The 17268-nt window shown below is 30.4% G+C and overlaps 1 protein-coding gene across 2 annotated transcripts in view; it reads right to left on the minus strand.

The window, feature by feature from the left end:
* LOC148300513 (lachesin-like) overlaps window positions 1-17268 on the minus strand; it is a 135200-nt gene that overhangs the window by 2175 nt on the left and 115757 nt on the right. For both annotated transcript variants that reach the window (XM_088274663.1, XM_088274662.1), the window contains exons 3-7: window positions 16226-16332; window positions 14840-15025; window positions 10707-10899; window positions 1771-1899; window positions 1118-1240 (exon numbers count right to left, since the gene is read on the minus strand). In XM_088274663.1, coding sequence (XP_088130789.1) covers window positions 1118-1240; window positions 1771-1899; window positions 10707-10899; window positions 14840-15025; window positions 16226-16332 — 738 coding nt within the window. The remainder of the gene's footprint in view (window positions 1-1117; window positions 1241-1770; window positions 1900-10706; window positions 10900-14839; window positions 15026-16225; window positions 16333-17268) is intronic.

The raw sequence follows: 17268 nt of genomic DNA on the forward strand, positions 1-17268 counted from the left end.
CAGTTTGAGAAGTTATTCTACTGAATATTGAAATAAGTCTTGCAGCAACATAATACTGTTTGCAGTCAAGTTTTTTTAAATCAAGAGATCCGTATAAGTAAAAGTTTAACGTATATCAGAAATTCGTTCTAACTAACTAATAAACTCAGAATAAGGAAAAGATTCGTATATATGTACATAAGTGCGAAGGGAAGTCAGGGAAACATTTGCCAATTTTGTCGTTAAATGTGGTTAAACCATTTTACAATACAAATATTGACCGCGTCAATATTTTCTGAAACGGGTTACACCAAAGGGTGCGTATCGTTTACATGCATTAAGCAATATTTGCCTAGTTTCACTTACACCCCGCTACCGCAAGCTCGCTACTGATGTCTTGGAATAATTACTCTGTGCCATAATTTATACCAGAATACACAAAGTGCTTTGTTATTGCAAGTGTTAATTGAATTTTCTGTAAATTATGTGCACCTGGCTACTGCGGTAATTCTATTATTGTAATAGTGGTACGTGGCTTCGGGTAAAGAATTATTTCGTGTACGTAAATATAACGTAACTTTGGCTATTATTTATGATCAACCCTACGTTTCACGAATTTAAAATTAATCCACTTTATTTACTTTCTTAGTTTAGTAATGGAAGTCATATTATTTTTGCCTTTGTAAGTTTGAAGCTTTGTTGTCAATGTTGAAAGAGGATGCTAAGAGTAATCGAATAAACTAATAATGTAAGTACATATAATATCGAATTACATACAAGTCGATGAAATTAAGTTTAAGTTGTTTTAAAAATAATTATTCGACTTTCACTATTTCACATTATCACAAGACACTCATTTAAAATTTTTATTCTCATTAGAAAGTTATTGTTTCGAAATAAATTAATGTTAACATTTTGAGTTCGTAGGAAAAAAATATTCGCAATATAAACCTATTGATTTTATAACAGCCATCTATGTATGTATTGCATACAATATTTAATTTAAAAGCCAGACATAATGTTAAAACTTATCCATCTTTAAGTTAAAAAAAATATTCTCAAAAGTAATAACATAAGAGAGAAGATATTACTTATCCATAATTACCAAATAAAAATATAAAGGTTTTTTGGTAATTACCTGTACTGTCTTTCACCCAATAATTGATCGACTTAGGTGACGACTCCACGTAGCACTCCAGAGTGACGTCAGTCCCGAGGGGGGCTCCCACTAGTTGATTGGGAACCTGGATCACTGGGTGAACTGTTAATAAAAAGGATAACCACATTAAAATAAATACGGAAACAAATAATGAAAATATATTATTTAATGAAAATACAGATTAGATGTATCCGACATTTGACAGTTTGAAGTCCAATACGCTAACTTTCTAAGTTCTTAAATTTTGGCACCAACTTCTTCAAAGCCTTTTTCCACAGTTTACAGGGATGACGTTTACGGAATAGGTCAACATATTGTACAGATTAACCTGGACTCTCACGTTCCGGTTAACCTCGAATTGTTTCGTTTTAAAACCAAACGTAATCAAGCTTTATAATTTAGTTACAAAATTATGCTACATCGGTTTTAGAGTTACTTTTATACTCAAGAAAAACTGTTGACCATTCTATATAAACACATAACATAGAAGCGGTTTTGCAAAAACAATAGTATTTTATATGTAAACCGAAAATCCGCAATTATTTCATACAAATACGAAAATAAAATTTATCGCAATTGGGAGATAATTTATTATAACTCTTAATTTTATTGATAAAAATTTATGAACTTACAGTGAACATTGACGCGTATCCTCTTGCTAACTGAGGGCGGGACACCATTGCTTGCGATACACAAATAAGCCCCCATTTCTGATCTGGTAATTTTTGACAATTTGAGAATCTCTCCTTGAAATGTGGTAACTGAAACAAAGAAAATATGTGTTTTTTATAGTAAATTATTATGTTTATTTATTTATTTCAATAATTTTTTTTCTTCTTAAATTTGGTTAATAATTTGAAAAATTTGGATAATTTGTATGGCGTCATTTTTGTTAATTACTACTAAATAATGAAATAAACAGCATTCAAACATATTTTAACAACTAAATGTCTATTGAACGTCATCTGGTGTTTCTGTCGGAATGAATTTAAAGAGAGAGTAAAATCAATACAATTTAACAATCATAGATATGTAAAAGAATTTTATTGTATTATTGCATACATATACACATAAAAGTATTTTTAGATAGACAATATTTGCTTGAAGGTAAATTATAATCTTATCTAAAAAGAAAGGCTAGAAAGATGAGATGAAGCTTACGATATGTCCATTTTAAACATTATGATATTAAACATTAATATTATAAACATTTAACATTATTAAATATTACTAAAAAATATTTGCAACCATCATAGAAAAATAAACTGGATTGTATTCCTACATACATATGAAATACGAGTACATGAAAATGTATTTTTGATATGGTCGATGAAGAATATTTTTAATATGTACAGTAAAACAAGTCTAGATGAATCAAGGTGACATTGTACACATCGCTCACTCCTTTCAAGGACGTCATAAATCAAAATACTTGATTTTTCAGCAGAACGTTTTTAAAGTTTAAAAATATAATACAATGTATTAAAAATATATATCAAGCCACTTACTGAACTTTTTACTTGCAACAGATCTTTTTAGGTAAAATCTGAAGTTTTTTTCACCATTTGAAAAATATTTAGTTTGTTGAAAAAAATAATTAAACAATACATTTTCTTCAAAATTAAAAAACAACACTTTCTGCCCGGTAGCGGTTAAATATTAAGTTAAAAATATGCCGCTTTTGCTGGGATATAGTAAATTTTCTGGGCATTCCGAAAACATGCACAACTGAAAATTTACGATTTTTGATTTATGACGTTCTTGAAAGGAGTGAGCGACATGAGATATCATTTTTTTAAATCATCATAAAAAAAACTTCATTGTATACCTACGCATACATGAAACACGTCAAAACGGATTTTTGAAATTGATAATATTTGCTTGAAGGTTAAATTACAACGTGTTTCTAGTGAAGTAAGCCCAGATGGCTTAAGCCGACAATACACTGTAAACATTACTTACATATATGTTATTATTATTATTTATATACATATTATTTGAAGTCGAATACGTGTAATTTAGTTCGGGCTTATTTTAGCCAGATTTTCGACTTTAATTTTTTAACTTACACACTTAAACTTAAAATAGCACATGCATATTAACTTAAAAATAACGTTTTTAAAAATACATGATTTTTGATAATCTAGTCCTGATATCGGAAGGTTTAATATTAGTGTGGGATGAGTAAAATTATACAGTTGTGATAGAGGAATGTTATAATTTTAGACATTAAATATTAATATCGTTTGACATTTAGACATCTTCGTAATCGCTTATACAGGATCAATTTAATTATTAAACATTCCATGTATAAAGCCAACACTTAAGTATTCATTAATATCTATCAATTCCTTACATACCGAGTTTATTGAGTGATAGAGGTTTATCAAATATGTTACTATAATAATTTATAGAGGAATATTCAGCGAGTTATATGTATGTAAATTCAATTATCTTAGCTTATAACGAGTATGAGATGTTACAAAAAATTACATTTTATATACGTATTTCATTTATGTGTTAGGCTGTGGTCCCGTGGTTAGAGTTGAGTCAGAGTTTCTCGGTTCGAACCCACTCTACCACAATTCAATGCATATTTAAGCCGCTTAGGCTCACTTATATATGATCAAATCAAAGTATTTTTGTGAAAAATAAAAACACAAATATTTCTCTTTAATTTATTTTTTTATTTAAACTGTAAGATAATGAGTTTATCAATAAATATAATCAGAAAATATACATGAGTAAAATAAAACTACCAATTTTGTAAGTATGTTTGGGATGAAAGGATTGGGTGGTATTAAAAGAAATGAAATAAACAGTAGAAAACATAATTCAAGCGGGGTCTTTATGATTTCGTCTACTGGATTCACATCGAGTTTCGAATACGCTGTTAAAGGCTTTAAAGGACTAGTTGCCGGTATACAACTCATAACTTATTCCATGTAGGCTTTTTATAATTTTTCCAAGATATATGATAATCAAGATAATAAATATGTAATAAAATTGAAGAAGCACCCATGTTTACGTTAAAATGGTTTTTTGACTTGCTGTGTTTTGCAGAATAAATTCCTAAACACATGTGTAGTGTGTTTATTCGATAACAGTACACTAAGGGTACAATGTATGGATATCGTGGAGATTCTCTAAAAGCATTAGTCTGCATGCCATTTGCGTACCTCCCACTTGTATCTATAGCAGGAGGTGTAATAAAATACACTTTATACAATATGTTCAGGAGCACTTTATTTCCAATGTTGTTTTCATTGATTGAAATTTCAAAACAAAATGAAACCTACTGGTAATGTCTATTTCATGGAGTAAAATATACCAGATGTTTGAATGTGCATAAAAAAAATAATATAATGCATTTGGTAACATTAGTAGGAACAGAAGTATAAAAACTAAACATTTCTTATAGTCGACAGCGTGTTTCTTGAAAGATGTTTTCAATTGTAATGTTTTTTATACATAGATTTTTAATATTTTTAATACTGCAAAATGAAATTTATACCATACATATAAGAAATGTGTGCTTTCTAATTTATTAGTTTTCCATTTAACCTGACTGAGACATATAAATACATTCCTGGCCTAGTAGAGCTTGTATTGAAATATAATTGCAATAATTACTTATATCACTAAATATAATATAAACAACAATTTGAATGTGTCCAAATATACAGATAATCTTGTTGACAATACTGGATTATCTCCACCTAGGAGTTATTTATGCATTTTGACATTTCTCCACATAGACAAAGAAGAATATGGTTCAAAAAATGTTTTTAAATATGTTTAAAATTGTGTTTGTTTTTTTTTCTAAAAAAAATCCCACACTTCCATATTGTTTTTCATCTTTGTTGAGATGTCAAAAAATAATTCAATCGATAGTTATAGTACATTGGGTACTCGAAAAACGAAAAACGATAGGTGTTTATTTATTTAGTTAGTTAATTGGATATCCGACACACCAAATTAGTGTGGAAATCGAATATTTTCACCACGCTACATTACATAACACAGAACAGTACTGGCAACGAACAAAAAGATAAATCCCATTTCTGCGGAAAGTAAATCAGTCTGTGAAACCTCAACCAGTATTGCACAATTCAAACTGCAACATAATATCACTGCTTCAATGCCCGGGGGTAGTAAACAAAAGTTAAAACATTGAAATTTATTCAACTGAGGTCCAAACAGATGGATAAGTACACATAAAATGTGTACTTATCCATGTGAATCCATAATACTTGGTGTATTTGAGTAATTTTTTAGAATTTAAATCTCCTTAAATCATTTCTTGAATGCTTTCCGCAGATACTTTGTGGCACATTTTATAAACTTTATAAAATAAAACAACTTTGTTTTAACCACTTTTTATTGGTACACTTTATCCTACCGGTTTCGACAAGAACCTTTTCATCATCAGGGTTTATGTACTAATTCTAAAACATTGAAATACTCATAATTAGATTATAGTTGATTTGATCCTTTAATCAGCCTATTTATTCATTTCATGCATTTAATTCACTAGGGAACATTGACTAATAGAAAAATCATTGATTTTATTTTTTAACTAGCCGTATTCGGCCTTTTTGTGGTTCAGTATAGTAAAAAAAACAGAAAGTAGACATTTTGAATACGTTTAATTTCATAATGTTTGTAAAGCAATGCTTACAGCAAAAATGAAATATATCGCTCACTCCTTTCAAGAACGTCATAAATCAAAAAACTTGATTTTTCAGGAGAACGTTTTTAAAGTTTAAGAATATAATACAACGTATTAAAAATAAATAATAAGCCACTTATTGAACTTCTTACTGTGCAACAGATCTTTTTAGGTTAAACTTGAAGGTTTTTTTTTCATTTGAAAAATATTTAGTATATTTCAAGAAATAATGAAACAATACCTTTTCTTCAAAATGCAAAAACAACACTTTCTGCCCTGTAGCGGGTAAATATTAAGTTAAAAATATGTCTCGTTTGCTGGGATATAGTACATTTTCTGGGTACTCCGAAAACATTCACAACGAAAAATTGATGATTTTCGATTTATGACGTTCTTGAAAGGAGTGAGCGATATGTGCTACGGTAAAGTGCTATAATTTTGTTTGATTATTCAAAGCACGTAAAAGGAGCTGATTGAAAGCTATTGAAAATGGTGCGATATTTGTTACGACTAGATATTAAATGATATCTCATTGTGAGTCAACTTAACATTGGACAATAATTCTTATTATCATATATATACAATTATCATTTTAATTATTTTTATATAATTTTTTGACATCTCATCAAAGATGAAGAAGAATATGGAAGTCTGGACATTTACGGGGCTGACGACCGTCATAGGCTGGTTTAAGTGATCACTTTACACACGTGTAACATTCACCAATTCTAATTCTTGGAAGTTCTATATATATGAACCAATTTAGAAACCTTGTTCTTGAATCACTAGAACTTCACTAGAACTTCACTCATCTATTGGTGAGATGTAAAGAAGATTTTTATTAAGCAGAAACTCTTATATTAGTATGTGAGATCCGAATCCTGGATTATAATCACACACATGAGAAACGCCAGAAAATCCCATTTTCATTTTTATTATTAAGCTTATAATTTGACCAGATAATTTATTTACAACATTTTGAGTGTGTCCAAATACTTGTTCACAAAATCTGGATTATCTCCAATTACAGGAGTTATTTTCATATTATTTTTTGACATCTCATCAAAGATGAAGAAGAATATGGAAGTCTGGGCATTTACGGGGCTGACGACCGTCATGGGCTGGTTTACGTGATCACTTTACACACGTGTAACATTCACCAATTCTACCAATTATTGACAACCACACTACTCAAATTCTTGGAAGTTCTATATATATGAACCAATTTAGAAACCTTGTTCTCGAATCACTAGAACTTCACTAGAGACATCTATTGGTGAGATGTCAAAAAATAATATGAAAATAACTCCTGTAATTGGAGATAATCCAGATTTTATGAACAAGTATTTGGACACACTCAAAATGTTAATTATTATTATTTTTTTTTTTATTTATTTCATTGACACATACTTTTTTTTACCATATGTATTACGGCTCTTTGGGCATGGCCTGTGTTGAGATGAAATACTTATATGTTGATACAATTTTTAATTTTTATTGTTTTTTTTTAATTATTACATTATATACATTACACACAATAGATACAATAATAACTTACAGTATAAAGGTTTTACAATAAAATAATTATACCTGGACATAAATTAATTCACTTTCTACCTTGTCCCTTCCAACGAGAAGCAACCATCGACGGACACTCTTCTTAAAGACTAAAAAATTAAGAAAGCTGTGAATGGAGATGGCATGAGCATGTGAATCGAATGAACGAAGAAAAAATAACGGAAAAAAAATATGAAGCGAATGTAGTGGTAATAGAAACAGTGGAAGACCGAGGACTTGGCATGATCAAGTTTTTCTAATACATGATAGTTGTCAGGTCAGGAGTTTGGGGTTGTATTCTATCTGCCCATTCCCGCGGAGAAGGGGCGTGATTGTTAATTACTTAGAAAAACGTCCCTTAAACAATTAAAACGTAGCTTTGTTTTAAAATCACTGTAAATATTGTATTATAATTAAGTTATAACGAAATATTTATTGTGATTTTAAAACAAAGTTACTTTTCAATTATAAAATTGAAAATCACAAATTTAGTGCTTCAAATTTAATTATAATATTGCTTGTAATTACTGTGTACGAAACTTGAAATATTAAAAGAATCAAAAATCTTTTTGTGGTAATATCATATTGTTCAAATTTATATGGCGTCATAATACTCGTAGACTTTGGGATATAGTCTACACCTAGTATACAATTAAACATGTACGAACAGTTCCTCAAGTCCGCTCTCAATTACGATCTTTATTTCCGCCTTATTTATTAGAGAAAAGTTCTCCCGTAACATGTCGGTAATTCCTTCAAGTGTTCATTTTCAATTTGGGTAATTCGCTGGGGACGGTACACTCGCTACACCGCCATGCCCCACGGCCCGGCCTTGCGCCCCATTACTTCGGGAACGGCTACGTGCCCTCCCCTATTATATTTCAAACACCGCCCACAGCGCCTGTTTTCCTGTTATTGATACCTCGTCTCAATTACTGAATAAAGTAGCGTTCCAGAGTATAAGAAAATTCTGAGATAGTTCCTGTTATCCTGCTCAATGATAATTTTTAAAATTTATGTTAATTTTACCTGAAGTTACGCAATTAAAAATCAAGTTCCTTATCTCGGTTCAATCAGATAAAAGGAATATTCATGTATAGGGTGGGGCGTGGTCACTTACTTATTTAAAAAAAATCATAACGCAAAAATTATTATCACTTTGGATTAATTTATTTATTAAGCACGTTTAAGCTTTTATTTCATTGCTTTTTAAAAACGACAACTTGAAGGTTACTATCGTCATCGTCAATACGCTGAGATAGTCAAATTTTGATATTTTCCAGTATACCTGTACTTAAGTCTGCAATAGCAGTACGAATATTACCCTTGAGGTGTCCGAGGTTCTTTGGACGATGCATGTAAACCAATGATTCAAGGTAAAATAGTCACAGCTAAATCTGGCGATCGCGCTGGCCTGTGAATATCGCTCTTAGGATAGACGAGTCGTTCGGGAAAGTGTTCCCGCAGAAAATTAATAGAAATTCGTGCCATAAAAGCCTTGATTCCATCCTGTTGGAACCACTCCTACATTCATCCTCCATAAAAGGGAGATACACATATCAATATATATGAAAAATTAAGAATATAAATGTGGAACACAAGAGGCAGTAATCCTTATCAGGCTTGCCCAGGATCGTGTGGAGTTTAAGGAGATAGTTACAAACCTCCGATAGGAGTGGTATGTGAAGAAAAAGATAAAAGCAGTAGAAGACAGAAGTTAAGGTATTTCTTTGTATTTTCCATCCAGCTGTGGCGTTAATGGTTTCGTTTGTTGAGTTTCAGATGCGCTATTAAAGGCTTTTAAGGAATAGTTGCTGGTATGAAACTCATCTTATTCCATGTAGGCTTTTTGTAGTTTTTTTCACAAATATATATGACAATCAAGGTTATTAGCAATAAAATTTAAGAAGAACCAAAATTTAACAAAAAATGCTTGGTTAACTTGGTGTTTTTTGGTGGATAAACTCCGAAATATATAATATGTATTATGTTTATTCGATACTAATACACTTAGGGCATAATGTTTGAAAATGGCGAAAATTCTCTTAAAGCATTAGTCTGCACACTATTCGCATACCTCCTACTTGTATTTTTAATAACAGAAAGTGTAATAAATAACACTGTATGCAATGTGTTTTAGTCTATTTATTGGAGAGCCATAGCGTAACTTGTAAAATATATTTTCCAAGTAGAAATAAAGTAAAAGGAAAAATATTTACACACATGCAAAGTAAAAAATAGTGGTATTTATAAAGCAAAACGAAATTAAAAATAGATAGGTTGTACCAAAAAGTGACAAAGTGAAATACTCCTATGTAGTTAATAAATTAAAATTTAATCTATTTTTTTTCATTTTAACATACATAGATGAAAAATAATATGGAAGTCTGTGTATTTACAGGACTCACAACGTCATAAGCTTGGTTAAACATTCTACCTATGATTGGCAACCATACTTCTCAAATTTTTGGATTTACTACAAATATCATTAGAATGTACATATGAGAATGTACTTGTACACATTAGTTCACAAGAGCCATCATTGTTGAATCGAGAAAGCTTTTATTTAGCTGACACCTTTTCATTTGGATATACTCGTTTGCAAGATCCGAACTCCGAATTACTTTTACATACTCATACTTTTTGAAACTCCTGGATATATTGATAACTCTTAACATAGTACATACATATGATGTTTTGAATATTGAAAACATTAACTTTGTGGATCATATTCATATATTATTTTGAGAAATAAAGAGACTTTGTTTTTTGATCCACTCACATATTTATTAACCAACTAGTTTCGGCAACAACCTGTTGCCCTCTTCAGGGTTTAATTTATGACTAAAAATCAAACCCTGAAGTCATAAATCAAACCCTGAAGAGGGCGACAGTTTGTTGCCGAAACTAATTAGTTAATAAAAATGTGAGTGGATCAAAAAACAAAGTCTTTTTATTTCTCAAAATAATTTATCAATATGATCCACATAGTTAATGCTTACGACGGTCGTGAGTCCTGTAAATACATAGACATCTATATTATTTTTCATCTATGTTAAAATGTCAAAAATGTAAACCTAATTAGTCAAATTATAAGCTACATAAGAAAATAATGACTTTTTCAAGCATTTTCCCGTGTGTAAAAATAATCCCGAGTTTGAATCTTGCATGCAACCAAATAAAAAGTTATCGGCTAAATAAACGCTTTATCAATTTAACATAGTCATTTTATTTCTCAAAATAACATACATATGAGTTCAGCCATCTATGTAGGAATAGGGAAAGCTTTTATTGATGATCTTTTATGTATCTAATGTCAGTTTATCTGTCAGCTCTTACCCCTCGACTTGACACCGCTGGTCTCCCTTACGGTGATGTCCTGGCCGTCCTCCCTCCTCCACTGAACGTGCGGGGGTGGTGACCCGCGGGCTCGACAGGTCAGCTTCACGGTGCCACCTTCAGGCACCATCACGTCCCCCGACGTCTCTTCGGGGATGAAGTCGGGAGGAACAACCACTTCTAGGTAGCCCAGCTATTGGAAAACGAAAAACATTGGTTTTGTGAATTGTTGAATTGAAAATTTTAAAAATTGGCCTTTATTCTCATTTTGAAAAATACGACTCAGAAAAAGATTATGTACCATATTTTTTAGTGATTTGGTGAACATTATCATTTTTTAAAATGTTATTTTATTAATCAATGTATGTCAACGTGTTTATATATAAAGGTACCTACCTAATTTTTTTTTTAATTTCTGTTTATTAAAAAAATTCCGTGCTGAACTTATTTTCTCAGTGTAATTTACGTACAAAATATTTTTCAGCACAAACGCATTATGTGTTTTTTTTTAAATTTATCAAGGTTTTAGTTATGATATAAAAGATGTTAATTGACAATATTTTGAGTGTGTCTTAATTATCGTTAACATTTCTAGATTTGTATCCTTTTTGGAGATTTTATATCAACATTTTTAACTAACAAACTTACTTACTTACTAACTAAACATCACGCCGCTTCCCCGCAGGGGTAGGCAGAGAGAATAGAACGCCACACCACTCTGTCTTTGCAAACATTATTCGCCTCTTCCACGTTCATGCATCTCCTCATACATACATACATACATCACCATTAAACCTTTTTCGACATTCTAGGTCCTCGACATCTTCTATGGTTGGACTATGTAAATTTTTATTTGACTAGTGTGGTTTTGAATCATGAATAGAATGGTGAATCACTTGAACCGGCCTATACATCGTGACCCCTGTGAAAACCTACACATCCATATTTTTTTTCATCTATGCTGAGATAAAAAACTTTACTTTTTTTGTTTTTTTTTATTTAGTCTTACTAATGGGTATGTAACATTTGTGATTCAAGTGTTATTTTAATTTAATTATAACTGATAAATTTTTATTGTTCTTAAATTCCTTTCAAAAATCTTTTCAGTCAGTACGTATTTCGATTTTATGTTTAATTTAAATGCTTAATACACTATATTGTCTCAAACACATGAAAATTTTTTTTAGTATTTGTGACCAATGTGAGTAATAACAAATTTGTTACGTAAATAATTTATTGCAATAGTTTCATTTGTATAAAGAGTTTCCCCAAACATCAAATGGTGGTCAGTACACTAAATTCGACCAAACGGATGCCCATTAAATCCCGTGTTCCTGGAATATTACCAATGTTATCACTGTGTCCAACTTCATTAACTAGACCCGGAGTCAGGGACCACCTCCCCATTCCCTTTGTTCCCCTGGGACATCTTGTTATATCAATTAAACATTACATCCCATTGAGAAACGAACATGCCGTTAGTGATAGGATAAGATTTGGACCATTTGCTACATGGGACTACTGGATTGTTTACATAATGAATAATTCAATTATTACTCATATTATTGGGAATTAGGTGTACTTATTTCAATTAACCTTAAAATATTACATAAACTCAATCTGACCTATCGACGTTATATATGGAGATATATAGTAATTCATTGTTAATCATAGCAGTCTGTAAAACTTCTGAATTTTACCTGTATTCCAAAAAGATAAATAATGATATTGTTAAAAATAGTACTTAAAAATATTAATAAAAATGAACTTGGAAGAGGCGAAGAATGTTTGCAAAGATAGTGGCGTCATATTCTCTCTGCCTATCCCTGCGGTGAAGCGGTGTATGGTAAGTTAGCTAATTAATAAAAATAGTCTAAAAAACAAGAGATTTTATTTCTTATAAGCTTTGTCCCTGGCATTTCTGTGGCTCAGTCTAGTTAAATAGAAAATAAAGAAAACAGACAGCATACATTTCTTATATGTTTATTTTCATAATGTTTGTGAAGCAATTAACATCACAAATTTATGAAACAACAATACAAGTGACAGCAGCTATCAAGAAGGACGATATACCCCACGCATAATCTTTTGTATTGAGTGTGTTGCTTTTATCTTTAACAGGTGGTGCTGCCAATATGGTAAAAAATATATTTAAAAAAAGTACCCATCATTTGTTACATTTTTATATGATTAAAGACGCGCGTATTCAAATGCAATGTTGCGAAAAAAATTCAAAGTATTCGGTGGAGAACTTAAGGAAATATAAGATTTTGATGAAACGAACATTCAGATTTTTATTTAACGATTAAGTAAAAAAAGAGAGTACTTAAAAAAAATGAATATGATTAATAGAATATGTAATAATGATTTGTAAATATGTGCTTACAGTAACAATTAAACGTTTAGCCTTTTCTCGGTTAAAATGTAAGAGATCAAATAATATTATATTATCTAATATGCAACTTGAAAGTTACATCACCAGGGTGTATCTACAATCTACAGTGCATTACTATCTATGTTATTTTAATGGGCTTTGGGAATTATTTGTTGAAAGCAAAGTCCAGCAAACATTGCCTGCAGCTGCGATGATATCGAGGGGAGAAAAAGTGGGGGTAGAGTTTGAATTTATGTCAAATATGCATGGAATTTCAAATACTCTTGAAATTTTGATTTAGTTATAATTGAAATAATTAAACCTTGCCTTCATTGATTTTACAATTTTAAAAAAGGAAAATTAAAACCGGTTGGAAATAAAAAAGGTGACGTTGAATTATTTTCGAAGGGAGAACTAACTACTGGACATTTAACGTTCAAGGAGGTGAATGCGTACGAAAAGCAAACACAAGTTTTGTTGAGTGTTCGGTTCAGATTGTAAAGCCATTTCAAGAGCCTACCAGGATTTAGCACGTAAAGGAGTTAAATTGGAAGATTTCAGCAACGGCAATTTAAACGAATAGTGTTTGATATTTTTTTCTTCTTTGAAATTATACAACTTTTGATGAACAACTAAAATTTTTCACGTTAGACGAAAATTACTTAGTGTTGAAAAAAAATCTACCAAAAAAGTATCTTCTAACCCTTATCGTACCCAAAAGGGCATAGACAAAGGTGGTATCGATGGCGTTTTTTTGTTGTTTTTATTTTTTATTTAATAAACTATATATTATCGTTACTTTATCGATTCTTCTTTTAGGGGCAATCTATGATGATAATAAACAATATCCAAGAATTAAATATGAAACAAAAATGTGATTATAAAAACATGATGTTTAAATTTTATTAAGAATGAGTTTTTTTATAAATTTTTAGATAAACGACATAAGAATTTTAAATAATATGTAAATATTAATAAAACCTGTGATTTTAAATAGGTTTATCACTTATTCATTTAGCACTAGCTTTGTGAAAAATATTAGTTGTTCAATATTTAATTAAAACAGTTTTATAACACCACTCTTAATTTATTAATATTATCGCCGTTATATTTTCACTTGTTTTATGAGAACATACGTAGTTCTCAAACTAGACGTGGGTACATCTATAAACTCAAAATGTGGTCTTAAGTGTTTTATATTTATATTTAAATGACCTATTTTCATATAAAGAATACCAAATTCTGACAATAGTATCAAGGGAAAAAAACTGTATTTCACTATCATATGATTTAAAAGGCATAGTTTAGTACTTCGAACCTCCAAGATGAAGACTTTCCGGATAACCGGAAACACATTGCGTGACCGAGTAAGAAATACCGACATCCGGAGCATATGTGTAAGACGGAGGATATCGTGAGGTGGGGACGACAACGAAGGCGATACTGGAATGATCATGTAAACAGAAAGTCAGATGACAGACTTCTACGTATCGCCCTTCAAGGAATCCCTTGAAGGACGCAGACCCCCAGGTAGACCTCCAAAAAGGTGGAAAGACAGCTGGGAATCAACATCTCAAGAGCTACAAGCGGAGGCACAAACAGATCCCTAGGATCTAGAAAAAGAAGAAGAAGAAAAAGAAGTTTAGTATCAAAAGGCTGACATTTATGTATATTGCCTTTTAATTTTGAATAAAAGTGTATTTTAAGTTTTGTTTTAGGAAATCACAAAGTCAAATTATAATAAATATATATACGATACCTGACTCTTCATCGGATCCGTGTTGATCTGACACATGTACTGGCCACGATCCTCTTCCTGCACGTTCCTGATGTGAAGGTACCACGTAGAGTGGTCACTGTGGGACACAGACACACGTGGGTTGTGTGTGATCACGTGGTCGTGTATTGCTTGGATGGCTTTCGTGTCTGCTTTCACCCATCCCACCTGATGACAACGGTTGTTTTCTTATTTTATCAAAAGACTTATAACTTTTAAGATTACTTTGAAATGGTTCTATTGGTAAAGGTTTTTTTACTAGTTTAAAGAGAAATTTAATAAAAAAAAATCTTGTGGCAATAGAACCATTTCATAGCAATTCACATTAATACCTTTTTATACTAGTAACCATATTTAATATTTTTTTATTAAGCTTTTTAAAATTATTCATGACAGATTGAAGTGAAGTGACCTTTCTGTACAGGTTGATAACTTTCACTATTTCTACAGTTAGCAGTTTATGGTCAAAACTTGAAAAGTATCAGAAATTTCGTCACATGCATTTATTAAAATAGTACCAGACGGATAATTATAATAAACTTAGTTACGACGAAATGTACTCCACTATATACATCAGTTTAATTAGTTAAAGAAATTTTCCAACACAAAGTTTTACTGTAAAGTGAATTTAAAGGTTTTTTTCTACTAAGCATTGTTTACTTTGTGATATGGTAATGGTAACACTCTCCTTATCATTCATCATTCACTTTGTGTAATACCACTGTAATAACCGCTAATTCATGACTACACCTGTTTCGAAATAATCATTTCAACATCGGGTCATTAAAATTTTATTTAAAATCCCAAAAATGCGCACCAAGTCCTACCGAAATTCATTTTAAAATCGAGCCTGCGATATATGCCATGTAATGCGTAATGAAATAGACGTCAATAATGTTTCTTTTAATACGTTTAAGGAAAATATTGTTGATGTCTATTTGACTAGTTGATAAAGAAAATTTCTATTATTTGATAAAAACATGAAATGAAACTTTATTATGTAGTTATACTTTTATGTACATGGCAGTTTATTTTTATTTTTAGATAACTTAAGTGAAAACCTCTTATTGGAATGTAGATTTTTTAAATTTTATTCTATTATGTTACTTTTGTTAAATATTCTGTTGGTTTTCCAATAAATATTGATAAAAATGAAATTATTATGCGCTGAGATTTAACTTCAAGTCCACTTGCATAAATATTTCCATTGTAATTCCTTTGTCTTCTTTCTCTCTCTAGAATTTTTATCTTTGTATCAATGTCAGACCGTAATGTCACGAATCATTGTTTTATAAAGTGGCATTAAACAAAGTAAACGATGAATGGTGAGGAGTGTGTTTTTAAGGTTTTTTATTTAAATTTTGTTACCCTGTATCCTCCGAGATGAACCACCAAACACCTGAAGATAGCATCCCTTCCCACTGGTACTGTCAGGTTTGACAGGGGTTCTCCAAACTCGGGTTGGTGTGTTATCCCTAAAACAAAAAGAAGTCGCGTTCAATAACATTTAACCAAAATACAATACTTAAGTTTGCCTTCTTGTAAACAAAGTTCATTGAGGGTTCAAAATTAATTATTTCGAAAAGTTATAATTACAACATAAAATTAATACTTTTTAATCGTATCCAAACAAATCTTTAAAATATTTTATGTAACATAATATACAAAAAATTTTAAATCTAAAAAATAAAATCTAAAACATCTACAGAGTGGGTTTTTCTTAAAGGCGAAAAAAAACCCACTTTCTTTTTTTTCTTGAAGAAGATTAGATTTGCTTATAATTTATTAAATAATCAAAGCACGAAATTTCTCATTTTATTTAGTGATTTCCCATTTTATAATTAAAAAAATAACAATGATGTTAAAATCTCTTTACGTTAGATTCTATGGTAATTTTATTACTACGGCAGCTGGTTTTGATATAAATAGTTTATTTTACAATTCTATTTTAAACTAAGCAAAACAAATAATAATAAAACTGTATGAAAGTGACATACTTGTATTAAAAGAAAACAAATAAAAAAAATATAAAGTACGATATTTTGGCGGTTGGTTGAGCTTCAGTAAAAATCTCAAAATATTTTTTGTATAACCAAACAGTATCGATTTCTCAACAATAATTATATGTATAAAATTTTCAATCAAGTTATGCAGGTAAGGTTCAGTATTATTTTTTTTATTTAAACCTGTTCGGTCTAAAATCCATCACATTATAATAAAGTTAGAATAATATATAGTAACTCTATTTTACTTTTCATATTACGAGAGTTAATAAAAATATAAAAATAAAATTAAAAAAAAAACTCCCACAGTCAATAAAACATTTGTAACTGGTGTAATTTTAAAGTAACTTAATTTTAGGGTTAAAATCAACTGTAATTAGATACAGGGATATCCGTTTTTTTTTTCAT

Source organism: Brachycentrus maculatus, unplaced genomic scaffold (assembly GCF_059751285.1).
Source record: "Brachycentrus maculatus isolate JH-2025_06_01 unplaced genomic scaffold, ASM5975128v1 h1tg000703l, whole genome shotgun sequence".
In the NCBI taxonomy this organism is placed as follows: Eukaryota; Metazoa; Arthropoda; class Insecta; order Trichoptera; family Brachycentridae; genus Brachycentrus; species Brachycentrus maculatus.